This window comes from Cricetulus griseus (genome assembly GCF_003668045.3).
Source record: "Cricetulus griseus strain 17A/GY chromosome 1 unlocalized genomic scaffold, alternate assembly CriGri-PICRH-1.0 chr1_1, whole genome shotgun sequence".
Classification (NCBI taxonomy): domain Eukaryota; kingdom Metazoa; phylum Chordata; class Mammalia; order Rodentia; family Cricetidae; genus Cricetulus; species Cricetulus griseus.
The window spans coordinates 134,387,934-134,401,642 of NW_023276807.1; the positions used below are offsets into that span (position 1 = coordinate 134,387,934).

At 38.3% G+C, this 13,709-nt stretch overlaps 1 protein-coding gene across 3 annotated transcripts in view; it reads left to right on the forward strand.

The window, feature by feature from the left end:
- The window catches only part of Slc30a9 (solute carrier family 30 member 9), a 55,503-nt gene that overhangs the window by 17,807 nt on the left and 23,987 nt on the right, over positions 1-13,709 (forward strand). For 2 of the 3 annotated variants that reach the window (XM_035452447.1, XM_027390818.2), the window contains exons 3-9: positions 765-824; positions 3,199-3,298; positions 4,117-4,209; positions 4,604-4,686; positions 6,147-6,205; positions 11,229-11,296; positions 12,956-13,058. In XM_035452447.1, coding sequence (XP_035308338.1) covers positions 765-824; positions 3,199-3,298; positions 4,117-4,209; positions 4,604-4,686; positions 6,147-6,205; positions 11,229-11,296; positions 12,956-13,058 — 566 coding nt within the window. The remainder of the gene's footprint in view (positions 1-764; positions 825-3,198; positions 3,299-4,116; positions 4,210-4,603; positions 4,687-6,146; positions 6,206-11,228; positions 11,297-12,955; positions 13,059-13,709) is intronic. The other variant, XM_035452446.1, reaches the window with a different exon arrangement.

Consider the following 13,709-nt stretch of genomic DNA (forward strand, 5'->3'; position numbering starts at 1 on the left):
GATTTTTCCCTTTATGTTGTTTATATCCTGCTTACAAATTTTCTTGTTGGGCTGATGGTGAGCTCTTGTAATTTCCTCACTCAAGAGGCTGAGGCAAGAGCATTGTGGATTTGAGCCCATTCTGGGCTCTGTAGTGAGACCCTGCTTCATAAAAAGAAAGGAGATCTATCTTTAATATAACAGTAGTCTGTGTTTCTACAAAGGGCATTGTAAGGCACTGGTATTTGAATTTATATTTATGAATATTTGTGAGAGGTACATTCCAGTTTATTTTTATCTTTTACCTTTATTAGTGGCTTTTGGGGGTGTGATGGAGCTGCACTTACCTAATATGACTTAATAGACATTTTTTTTTTTTACTAAATGTTGTCTCTAAAGCAGTAGAAGGATTCCTTGTACCTTTGTTTTCCCGTTTTAAATGTACCTGCACTTTCACTGTAAGAAAGAGTATGTCATGGGTTTGTTTTACCCTTTAAAACAAGTCCTTTTGTCAGTTTTCTGAAAGGCTTTGGTGTGTGTGTGGATGCTTAGTTTTATTAAATGCTTTGTCTTAATCCTTAAAATGAGTCCATGCCTTTTCTCCTGTAGTTTATTAGTGCAGGGATAAATGGCTTTTATGAAATTTAACACTCATGTTTTATAGAATGAATTAAAATAGTTTGTGACATTATCATCAGTGTTATATATTGCTTGATTAGATTAACTAATTATTTACAGTTTTGTTGGAAAACTTCAAAGTAAACTTGTTTTAATAAACTTTACAGCAGAAAATATAGGCGCAGAACTCAAAGCCCCACTTAAACAAGATCCTCTCCAAGTAAGAGGTAAATATATTTTATTTGCTGTTTTAGTATGTGGGTATATATAAATATACAAATTTATGTGGAGGTCTTTAACATTATTCTAAGAACGTAGTTACGTTTTGCTTTTATTTTAAATAGTTTGGCCATCAGTTTTTATTCCATTTATATTCTACTTTATGCTGAAGTTTATCTTGCATTTGTTAACAAATAGCTTAAAAGTCTAAAGAACCAAACTTTATTATTTTTAGAAAAGCAATGTTATTAGAGAACAAGAGGCCAGTACCTTCAGTTATAGTTTGTTTAAATTCAGGTGGAGTTTGACTGTTAATTCATGAAGTCAGTAGGTCTGTGCGATGTGGAACACTGGTGTCGGACGAAATAGGCTCAGTTTTGGCTCTCACAATTCCTAGCTGTCTAATAGAAGGTGACTTAACCCTCTGACATTCAGCTTACTTTTATAAGATGGTGAAAAAATAAAACTCCCTCATCAGGGTGGCTTTGAAGATTATAAATTCGATAGTTAAGTAATCAAGAGGAATCAACATTTGGACTGTGTTCGTGTGACTTGCCTGTGATTGCAGACTGTCAGATGCTGGGAAAGGGTCTCAAAATACACATGCATACACATTCTCTCTCTCTCAAACAAACACACACAATTTTGTACTGCGATAGCAATCAAAGCCTGGGGCAGGGTCCCAACACACACACACACTGTCTCTCTCTCTGTCTCTGTCTCTGTCTCTCTCTCTCTCAAACATACACAGACACACACAGACACACACAGACACTCTCTCTCTCTCTCTCTCTCTCTCTCTCTCTCTCTCTCTCTGTCTCTCAAACATACACAGACACACACAGAGACACACACACACACACTCTCTCTCAAACATACACAGACACACACAGAGACACACACACTCTCTCTCTCTCTCTCTCTCTCTCAAACATACACAGACACACACAAAGACACACACACACACAGAGACACATACACACATACACACACACACACACACACACACACAAGTTAGTACTAGGTTAGCAGTGACCACTGCAACCATCATCCACAATCTGGACTGGGATAGACCAACAGGAATTACTAGCTATTTTGAAGGATTTTTTTTTTTTTTTTTAAAGAATGAATCCTTTTAAGGAGAGATGTAATTTTCCTTTCAGTTCTAGGATAGCTCATACCCAGATTTTTAGTTCTAGAGACTTGAGATGCAGGCATAAAGTAATTGGAATGCCTTCATATACTTCATATACTTTTGGCTTTTAGCACTTCATTCTTGAAATGTTTTTAGTAAGATGTATTGTTCACTTTAGTGGTGATGTATTATTGTTTTCAGAGGATTTTTTTTCCCCACATAAGTGAGTCATTTTAGACTTAATTTTGCACTTTCAATTTGGAAGTAAAATAGAAAACAAGGATTGAGAGAGAGCAGTGTCTGATACGGAGAGACTAGGTGACAGTTAACACAGAACATAAACTTTTGTTGTCTTAATCTTGTTCAAATGTTTGGTTATTTATGTTATGGGACAGAAAATCTTATTCTATATTCTTTATTTTTTTATGTTGTTTTGGGGTTTTTTGTTTGTTTTTCAAGACAGGGTTTCTCTGTGTAACAGTCCTGGCTGTTCTGGAACTTGCTTTGTAGACCAGGCTGGCCTCAAACTCACAGAGATCTGTTTGCCTTTGCCTCCCTCTGCTGGGACTAAAGGCATGTGCTCCCACCACTCTGCTTATATGCTTTATTAATATTGAAAGGTGTTATGTAGTTTTTTAACTCACAAACTATAATCTGTACCAAATTAGTATCATATTTTTATGTCTGGCAGTTTGATACAGTTAGTAGTTTCATAGAAGGCAATATTTTCCTATAATTTGTAAACATCTTATAATTTTTGACTTGTAATTTCTTAGTTCTCTTCAGCCTTGTGTGAAATTATCGAGTGACCTTAAGGTTTTTTTTTTATAAAAGTTCCTATTCTGTATTCAGTATCCCTTACTACTTTCTGCTTTGACTTGTCATGAATGCTGGTTTCACTCCACAGTTTGTAAAACACTGAATTTTTCTTTAATTTTTGTTGAAACTTCATTTGCACATAGACCCAAAACTACTTTAATGCTTTAGATAGAACAGTACTGATACAAGGTGTCTACTAGATAAAAGGTTGGTATTTTAGTATCAATTAGAGATGAGTTATAGAGATAAACACTAGATTTATGATCCATCCTAGTTTTCTATACTGGGGGAGACATTTCTTTTTCCTCAATACCATCTTATACATCAGGAGAAATCACAAATGTCTGTGGAATTCAACAAGTATTCACTTTCCATTCCAGTAGGGCTTTCAATGTGTGTACTTACGTATTTTTTTGTTTTTGGTTTAGTCAAAGCAGTCCTTAAGAAAAGGGAGTATGGATCAAAATACACTAAGAATAATTTCATCACTGGAGTAAGAGCAATAAATGAATTCTGTCTTAAATCCAGGTACAGTAATTTCTTTAAATGTAGTACTCTGTGCAAATAATATGGCCCTTTACCTTTTTTATTAATTTTCAAAATTAGGATGAAGATAATTGTTCATTGCTATCATAAAATTTCTACAAGACAACCAGTGATTAAATATAAAATAACTTTAATAGTGACTTGATAGGGATATAAACCTTTCAGAATTGAAGAGAAAGAAAAGTGATTACAAATATGACTTAGACATTTCTAACTTGTGGAAATTTAATTGTGCTTGTGTATGTGCGTGGGTGCATATGCTGTGTGCATCTGTGGAGATCAGGAAAACTTGTTGGAGCTGATTCTTTCCTACAATGTGTGTCTAAGGGACCCAACTTAGGCCATTAGACTTGCCAGCAAAGGCCTTTACCTGCTGAGCCAACTTGCTTAAATTAATTTAAGAATTAATTTAAATTCTTAAATAGAAGAACAATACTCATGTATATTCTAATTTTTACATATTTTAAAATGCCCATAGTACAAGTATCAATGAGGAAGTTGCAACTCCCAACCAAGTAGTGATCAGGTATAACTGCCAAGTTTCTGATGAGACCCTGTGCATTCAGGGTTATATGTATGGGAGTGGAATCTATGTAGTATGGTGTTCTTTCTTCAGTAATTATCTTTTTTTTTCTGTCTACAGACTACTTTTTTGTATTAAAAATGCCATTTTTACACTGATGTTTAGAAGCTGTACAGAGCCCTTCTTTCAAGATAGGGGTCACTGTAGTTGGCTACTTAACCTTAACCTATAAGTTATAGGCATCATCTGAATAATTTCAACACATTTATTTCTCCAGTGATTTAGAACAACTTCGAAAAATCAGACGACGAAGTCCCCACGATGATACTGAGTCCTTTACTGTGTTCTTGAGGTCGGATGTGGAAGCAAAGTAAGAGCATAATTCCTTTACAGCAGAGTGCATGCTGGACTTATAAAAATGCTGGGTTATAAAAATGTTTAAACAGAATCTTCCAAGTGACATGTTTCTAAAATGATGCTTTCTTTTTTATCCACAACCTGTTCTTATATGTACTAGTTAAGTAAATGTGTCCTCAATTATAAGCACATTCGCAGATGAGCGAATTTTATTTATTCCTTATTTGAATTCCTTAGATGTGACCCAGGGTTAAGTGCTTTTTTTGGGGGGGGGGGTCTGAGAAAACCTTATGCTTTTTTAAAATAAGCTTCTTACATAATTACAGTACTTGTACATTTAAGTACAATTACAATAAGTAATTTAAAGTGCTACTTGGTGGTGATTTTGTGTGTGTATGTATACACAGAGCTTTGGAAGTTTGGGGAAGCCTTGAAGCTCTTGCCAGGGAGAAAAAATTGCGTAAAGAAGCAGAAATAGAATACAGAGAACGTAAGTATTTTTAATTTAAGGCTGGCAGTGTTGCAGACTAACATATAGCTGAGAACTGTGCCCCTGATAACCAGGAAGTCTCTAGTGCTTGCACTTTGTGGCTTGATTCTATCGCTCCAGCAAGTACCAGTTTTCACTGTGGGAATTATTTTAAAAACCAGAATCTGTTTTTTTCTTGATAACTTTCTAAGCTGATAAGAGGAAGTGAAAAAACACTTTTTGTAGTTTCTGGGGAATAATACTAGAAACACTTTAGATCTGATTTCAAGATTACCATTATGAAAGTGGTAGTTAGTGATTTGTTATAGAAAGTTTTGATTCAGCCACCGCATTCATTCATTCAGCAAATATTTATTGAAGTCCAGCATGCATAAGAAAGTGTCCTTCAACTACAGACACAAGCAAAACTCTAAGAGACCTGAGTTCAGTGGTTAGAGTTCCGGTTTGAGGCACTGTAAGATTTGTTTTTGCATGCTTTGAATTATACAAATGTATTTATTGATGCCAAAAGTATTGTATGTATTTACGACTCAAAAAAATACAATTTTGTTGGGCGGTGGTGGTGCATGGCTTTAATCCCAGCATTCGGGAGGCAGAGGCAGGTGGATCTCCGTGAGATTGAGGCTAGCCTGGTCTACAAAGCTACACAGAGAAACCCTGACTTGGGGGGGGTGCAGTTTGGTTTCCCAACACTCCCAAACAAATACAGAAATATAGAGTGGTGTTTTCTTTCTTTTTCTGTAATGCTTTTATTTTCCTTCCTAGAGATAACTGTTACTAATAGATATTCCTTTCAGAATGTTTCCAACACATTTTAAATTTTACAGTCACACTTTTAAAAGATTTACTTTATGTATTTGTATGTGTGCATGTCTTTGTGAGTGTATGCATACATGTGTGCAGGTGCCCTCAGAGTCCTGAAGAAGGTATCCACATCCTTTTGTTGGAGTTATAGGCATTATGAACTACCCGACATGGGTGAGAGTGCTGGGATCCAAGTGATTCTCACGATTAAGCAGCAAGCTCTTTTAACTGCTCTGCCATCTCTCCAGCAGCTTGTACACACACATTTTAACATAATGTAAATGGGAAGGTATGCATATACTTGTGCATCTTGTTCTTCATAAATACCAGTGCAATCCTATTTTTCCATATCCATGGGAAGAAACCTCTAGGATACATTCCTTCAGATGAGAGGGATCGTCAGGGTCTCACATAACCCAAGCTAGCCTCAAATTTGTTATGTTGCCGAGAATGACTTAAAACTCCCGATTCTCCTGTTTCCATACCATGGATGCTAGGATTACAGGTGTGTGCTAACTCTGGCATACATGGTTCTCACTCTACTGACTGAGCTACACCCTCAACCATGTAACACAGTCTTTAAAAGAATAGTTGTGTTAATATAGACTGGTTAGTAAGACTGTATATGACCTAGATTTATCTTCTGATTCCTGTAGGGCTGTTTAGAAACCAAAGAATATTAAGAGAATATGGTGATTTCTTGGGCAACACAAAGGTAAGGATGTCTTCTTAATTATACATACATGTTATTTGACAAATCAATACATTGTGAAATGTCTGTGATCATAATCCAAGAAATTCTAGCAAGCCTTTGATCATAATTCAACATTTTTCTTGAGCACCCTTTAATTAACTGAACTATCATCTATTCATTTGTTTAGTTTTCTGGAAATTAAAATTGTGACATGAGTATCCTAGGATTCTTAAGCATATATAGATAAAGGAGCTTGTTTGCTTACTTTTTAGAAGGATTTTCTGTCTTTCATATCTTGTCTCTCTCATGCATATGCATATACATAGATACATACATAAAACATATATACACAGACATATGGATGTATATAAAAGCTCCTTAATTGCCTTTGTCTTCACTCCTACTCCTAGTTCTGAGTCACATTGAGGCTGCTAGCTCTCTACTTTTGCACATGAAGGCATCCCATTCATTTTGATTCTTGTTTCCCTCTGAGCCTTTCTGAATGTGGCACTGAAGATGAGGTCTGAAGGTTCAATCCTCTCATGTCTTGGGAACTAGAATTTCTCCTGGTGTTGCAAGGTGACTGTTACCTCCTTACAGTGTAGAATAACTTAGGTTGGTGACATTTGCCTCTTATATCTGTTCAAATGGTCAGTCCTGCTTGCTTTTTTTTTTTTTTTGCTTTGGATGCAGACACTTTTCCTGTTATACTACTTTTGTCTCACGAGAACTCTAATAACAGCAGATAAAGTCACGATGACCTTGGTTTACCAAAAACATTCTCTCATCAGAGCAGTAGCTCACTCTCTGATAATTTAATTTTGCAATGCCCCTTTAATTCATTTTCCCTTTAATTGGTTCTGCTTTCTTATGCCTTTCCTCAGGATCCTGACTTTGTGAATTTCTTAGGATAATCCTTCAGAATCTTGGAAGTACCTTGAATAAGTTAGTCCACAGCCACAGTATTGCTTTGCAGTGTACCAGTGCTGCTTTGAGAAGTGTATGCAGCTTTCTGCTCTGATGTCTGTGGTTTTTTTTCTTTTTTGGATTTTCGAGACAGGGTTTCTCTGTGGCTTTGGAAGCTGTCGTGGAACTAGCTCTTGTAGACCTGGCTGGTCTCAAATTCACAGAGATCCACCTACGTCTGCCTCCCAAGTGCTGGGATTAAAGGTGTGCACCACCACTGCCCAGCATGTCTTTGGTATTTTTAAAAAGTGAATATATGTATATATAGTATGCATGGGTGCATATGCTGTGCATATGCTTCTATGGAGGTCAGAGGACAGTGCTCAGGAGTCTGTCCTTCCTTCTACCGCCTGGGGAACTCAGTCATCTAACTTGCTGTCAATACTTGTAATAATGTAAAACCTGCTTAATTGTGAAAATTCCAAATCTGTAAAAAATTGATATGGAGATACAGCTTCAATACTTATTGTTTTGTCATTCCGCTCTTTAAAAGATGGGGGTCTCCCAATGAACCCAGAGTTCACTGATTATGCCAGACTAATTTTCCAGGAAGCCCTCAGGATCCCTTTTTGTCTCTGCTTCCCAATGTTTGTATTACAGATGCACACTGTATGAACATGGATGTTAGAGGTCCAAATTCAGTCTTCATGCTTGTATAGTGTTATGATAAATCTTTCTGCCAAAAGCCGCCTGAGTCCTGCTGCCACGTGGGCAGTTTCCGCCAACTGCCTGAGTTCTGCCCGCTGTGTGGATGAACAAAATAATACACAGATTTACATTAGGTACAAATACTGCTTGCCAAAGACTAGGATTTTCATCTGCTAGCTCAGTCTTAATTATTATGTCTATATATTTTATAAGACTTATCTTATAGAGGATGCCTTCCGTTTGCGCCCTCTCTTGCCGATGGCTCACATGGCGCTGCTGGAGGATGCAAAGGGGAAAAGGGGTACTTCCTGGTTGTCCTTGCTTAAATATGAGTCTCCCTGCTATGTCATTTCCTGCCTGGATCACCACTTCTCTACTACATTTCCCAGAATCCTCTTTGACTCCTAGTCCCATCTAACTTGCTACCTCATTGGCCAAACAGAACTTTATTTATCATCAAGTGAGACAAACACATACACAGAAGCACTTCCCCCATCAGGATAGTGTCTTAGTCAGTGTTAGTCATCAACAGAACACCATAACCAAAAAAGTAAGTTGGGGAGGAAAGGGTTTATTTGGTTTAAACTTCCATCATCTATCATTGAAGGAAGTTAGAGCAGGAACAGGGCAGGAACCAGGAACAGGGCAGGAACCTGGAGGCAGGAGCTGATTCAGAGGCCATGGAGGGCTGCTGCTTCCTGGCTTGCTTAGCCTGCTTTTCTTTTTTTCTTTCTTTTCTTCCTTCCTTCCTTTTTTTGGGGGGGTGGGGGTGTTTTGAGACAGGGCTTCTCTGTGTAGCCCTGGCTGTCTTGACTTGGAATTCACTCTGTAGACTAGACTGGCCTCTAATTCAGAAATCCACCTACCTCTGCCTCCCAAGTGCTGGGATCAAAGGTGTGTGCCACCACCGCCTAGCATCCTGATTTTACATAGAATCCAGGACCACCAGCCCAGGGATGGCACCACCTACAGTGGGCTGCCCTTCAACCCATCAATCGCTAATTAAGAAAATGCCATTCAGGCTTGCCTACAGCCTAATCTTATGGAGACATTTTCTTACTCTTTTTTTCTTTCTTTCTTTCTTTCTTTTTAAGATTTTATTTATTTATTATGTATACAGTCTTCTGCCTGCATGCCAGCAGAGGGCACCAGATCTCATTCAAGGTGGTTGTGAGCCACCATGTGGTTGCTGGGAATTGAACTCAGGACCTCTGGAAGAACAGTCAGTGCTCTTAACCGCTAAGCTATCTCTCCAGCTCCCAATTTTTTTCTTTTTTTTGACATTTTCTTAATTGAGGCTTCCTCCTCTCAGATAGTTTGTATCAAGTAGACATAAAACTAGCCAGCATACATAGTAAGATTTTTAACATTGAGTCATCTCAGCTCCCATTAGATCCTCCCTCCCTCCCTCCCTCCCTCCCTCCCTCCCTCCCTCCCTCCCTCCCTCCCTCCTCCCTCCCTCCCTCCCTCCCTCTCTCTTTCCTTCCTTTTTTATGTACATTAGTGTTTTGCCATAGGCGTCAGGTCCCCTGGAACTAGAGTTACAGACAGTTGTGAGCTGCCATGTGGGTATTGGGACTTGAACTTGGGGTCCTCTGAAAGAGAGTCAGTGCTCTTAACCACTAAGCCATCCTGCCACCACCACCCCCATTAGATTCTTTATGGGCGCTTTTATACTTTAAATTCATTAGTAGGGCTCACTGTCATTTTCTCCAAAATAGATTCCTAAATAGATTACCATGTCCTTTATTGAAGCCTTAGCCTAACCTAAATTATTAGCATCTCTTACCTCGATACCCTTTTAGTTAATTTCTCCCCTTATTGCATTTTCTCTATGTTAGACTGTGTTATCTCTGCTTAAAATTGTCCAGTGGTTTCTTTTTGCCGTTAGTGTTGAATTCAAAATATAGTCTACAAAATTCTGTGACTTATGGCCCTATGTGCACTCACTTACTACCTCCCTCCCTTTCTGTCTATTCCCTTTCCTTCTTCCTCAACTCCTGCCATTTCTCTTGCTTCCTGAGCTTCAGCACAGTGGCCCTACATGTTTGTACTACTTTGTCCTTGATTTCAACTAAGCTCATTTCTATTTCAGTGTCTTTGGACTTGCTACAAACTTCCTCAAACATGCTTCTAGATTTTTCATGATTGCTTCCTTGTCATTAAGCCTCTTTCCCTGACTATTATAGCTAAAATAACACACACACACACACCCACTACCACTGTATCTCAGTTTTCTTTGTGATACTCCTCACTATCGGATGCTAGGCATTTCTTTACAGATTTTTTTTTCTGCTTCAGCTACTAAAGTGAAGGATCCTAGCACCTAGAATTGTGCCGATATACAGTAGCTGCACAATAAGCATAGTGAATAAATGACATTAAGATAAATATAAGTTTAATGTACAGTAATACATTTATAGTGGATTGATTCTGTGGGTGATCAAGAAAGCTTTGTGTAGAAAAGGGGATGCTTTGTTGGTATGGGAAGGAACGGGCTAGACTTTGATCACATTCCTGGGGGAAGAAAACAGAGTGAGAAGAAACAACAAGGAAGTGTGTATTATAGTAACAGTAGAGTAAGATTTCTCAGGAAGATATTTCTCCTGAATGTTTCTCTACTTGTTGGTCTGTTAGGCAGTTAAACAATTTTCACTGAAGGTGTTGAGAGAACAGTCAGTTAAACCAGAACAGCAAACTTGTTACCTTTCACTGTTCCTTCTTTAAAGTGAAGAAGTTGGTTAAGAAATGGAAAATTTTAGCTGGGCATTGGTGGCATACGCCTTTAATCCCAGCACTTGGGAGGCAGAGGCAAATCTCTGTGAGTTCAAGACGAGAGCTAGTTCCAGGACAGACTCCAAAGTCACAGAGAAACCCTGTCTCGAAAAGAGAGAGAGAGAGAGAGAGAGAGAGAGAGAGAGAGAGAGAGAGAGAGAGAGAGAGAGAGAGAGAGAGAAGAGAAAGGGAAAATTTTAGAGCATGTGAATTTCAGATCAAAACATTTTATCCTTTTAGTGCTAGTTTCTCTGTGGCCATTTCAGATCTTTTCTAAAACTTGGCAGGCCGGGAATTCTAGGAACAAATGCTATATACTTTAAAATGTATTTTATTTAATTGCATATATGTGTATGCCAGGTATGTGCATGTGATGTGGGTGCCCTCAAAGACAGAAGAGCTGTCACAGGCTGGATCACCTGGAGCTGGAGTCACAGGCTGTTGTGATCCACCAAACATAGGTGCTGGGAACCAAACTTGTGTTCTCTGCAAGGATAGTACTACACCCCCTTTAAAGAGAAAGTTTGGATGAAAAGAATTTAAAAGTAAACCTCGTTTATAGGTTTTGGAAGAGGATAAATCTTGTGCTGTGTCAGAGCCACTTCCTGCTGTGCGTCCCTGAGAGACTTTGGAAATCTCTGTTCTTGTCTTACAGCCACGATCCAGAGCTATGTCAGTGTTTCTTAAAGGACCGGGAAAAGTGGTGATGGTTGCTATCTGCATGTGAGTTTTTGAAAACAGAGCTTTTAAATTAGAAATATATACCTTTTAATATGTGTGTCCTTGAATGTGGCTAGATGCAAGGAGCTGACATATAGCTTTTATTTTAGGAGGAAGTTGAGCTATGTCATGGCCGGTGAAGTGGTAGGGAAGCGTATAAACATTTGTTCTGGGGTTTGTGTATTTTTGATGTGGATCTAAGTTTCTCCCTAAAAATACTAAATGGAGTTTATCAGAGTCTTTTTTTTTTTTTTTTTTTTTGAGTTACATTGGCCAGTGTTGCCCAGGCCAGCTCAGGTCACAGCTAAGAAGTATATATCTGTGTTTGTATTTTCTCTCATATAACTTTGGAAGAAACAATGTTTTCATAATTGTCTACTTTTTTTCCCTCTGGCTTTTTGATTCCTATTTTGTTTACCTTTTATCCATTTTGCTAGTTAATTTTAGGCTATGTACTAGCTGGTTTTGTGTGTCAACTTGACACAAGTTAGAGTCATCAGAAAGGAAGGAGCCTAAGTTGAGGAAATGCCTCTATGACATCCAGCTGTAAGGCATTTTCTCAATTAGTGATCACTGGGGGAGGGCCCAGCCCATGATGGGTGGCGCCATCTCTGGGATGGTGATCTGGGTTCTATAAGAAACCAGGCTGAGTAAGCAGGGGAAGCAAGCCAGTAAGCTGTAACCCTCCATGGCTTCTGCATCAGCTCCTGCCTCCAGGTTCCTGCCCTGTTTGAGTTCCTATTCTGACTTCCTTTGGTGATAAATAGCCATGTGGAAGTGTAAGCAGAATAAAACCTTTTCTCCCCATTTTGGTCATGGTGTTTTATTGCAGCAATAGAAACTCTAATTAAGACAAGCTATATAAAAGTATTAATTTTGTAAATCAGTGGCTTTTTTCAACATCTTAAAAATATATATCAGAAATTATAAGAGGATTTGGAAATATATAATACACAATCCTTGGAGGATTAGTGGGCCCTAGACTAGAGGAAAGAATTTTCAGTAAGGACTAAAGATGATGCTATCTAGTTAGAATACTTAGAACTTTTGTCAAGAAGGTGTCCAGGTTTCTGCTTAGACAATGGGTAAATGTTGCTCTGACAGGGTACCAGAAATGGGGGCAGGACAAGAAGAGAGAAAATGATCTTTGGTTTTTAGTTTAAAGTGTCTATAAGGGAGTCCATGAGGAGATAGATGGTCAACAGGATTAGTTCTATCTGCCAGTAGAGTAGAGATAATAATTATAGCCTTCCCTGTGAGGAAAGTATATAGCATATAAACTAATCAGCATATCACCTAATACGTAATATGTACTTGATAAGTATTATTGTTACTGTGTATCTGTCTCAAGCTCAGAGGGGAGAGCTAGGCTAGAGATTTAGAGTTGTGAATTATTAGTCTCCAGATGATAATTAAAACAATAGTGATACTTAAGGTTACCTTGGGAAAAACATACATAGTATTAGGAAGACAAAGTCTTTAACATATAGTATCGGCTCTTATACTCTTAATGGTATCATAATGTGTACTTTTATATTTATACCTGAACTGTAGAAAGTTCTTTTTAATTTACTTTTAATAGAATCTAGTATAAAGTCAGTTAAATAAACTTTTGATGGAAAGCTTTAATTCAAACATGTTAAATTGTTTCTTTTTCTCTAGTAATGGCTTAAACTGCTTCTTTAAATTCCTGGCTTGGATTTACACGGGTTCAGCAAGCATGTTCTCAGAAGCTATACACTCATTATCTGACACTTGCAACCAGGTGAGGAGAAAATGCTTCATTAATCTAAAACTAAACAGGCTTTAGTCAGAAAGTGATCTGTTAAAAGTACTCTGCAGTTGGCTTTTGGGGAAATGCAGCTTTTTTATTTGAGCATTTAAAAACAGTGGCTTTTGTATATGTGGGTTCTGCATCTGTGCTTCCATATCCTCAAAACCAGCTGTGGATTAAAAATATGGGAAAGAGATAGTCATGGAGGCATATCCTTAGTCCTGGCACTCAAGGGAGGGTCAGGTGGAGCTCTGTGAGTGTGAACCCAGCCTAGTCTAATGAGTTCCAGTCACTCAGCCAGCCAGATGGGATGGGGGTGGGGGCTCCTCTGTACTATACACACTTTTGCCCTTACCACTATTCTTTTTTCCCCCTTCTTTCTACTTTTAAAATTTGTGTATTTTATGTGTGTGGATGTTATGTCTGCATGTATGTCTGTGCACCATATGGATGTCTAATGCCACAAGAGGGTATCAGACCCAGGGACTGGAGTTGCAGAGCTACCATGTGCATGCTGAGAATGAAAGCTAGATCCTCTGCAAGAGCAGCCAGTGCTCTTCATGGCTGAACCATTTCTTCAGCCCCCCCCCCTTGCCCCATTACTATTCTTAACAACAGAATTTAACAATAATGTGTGTACTA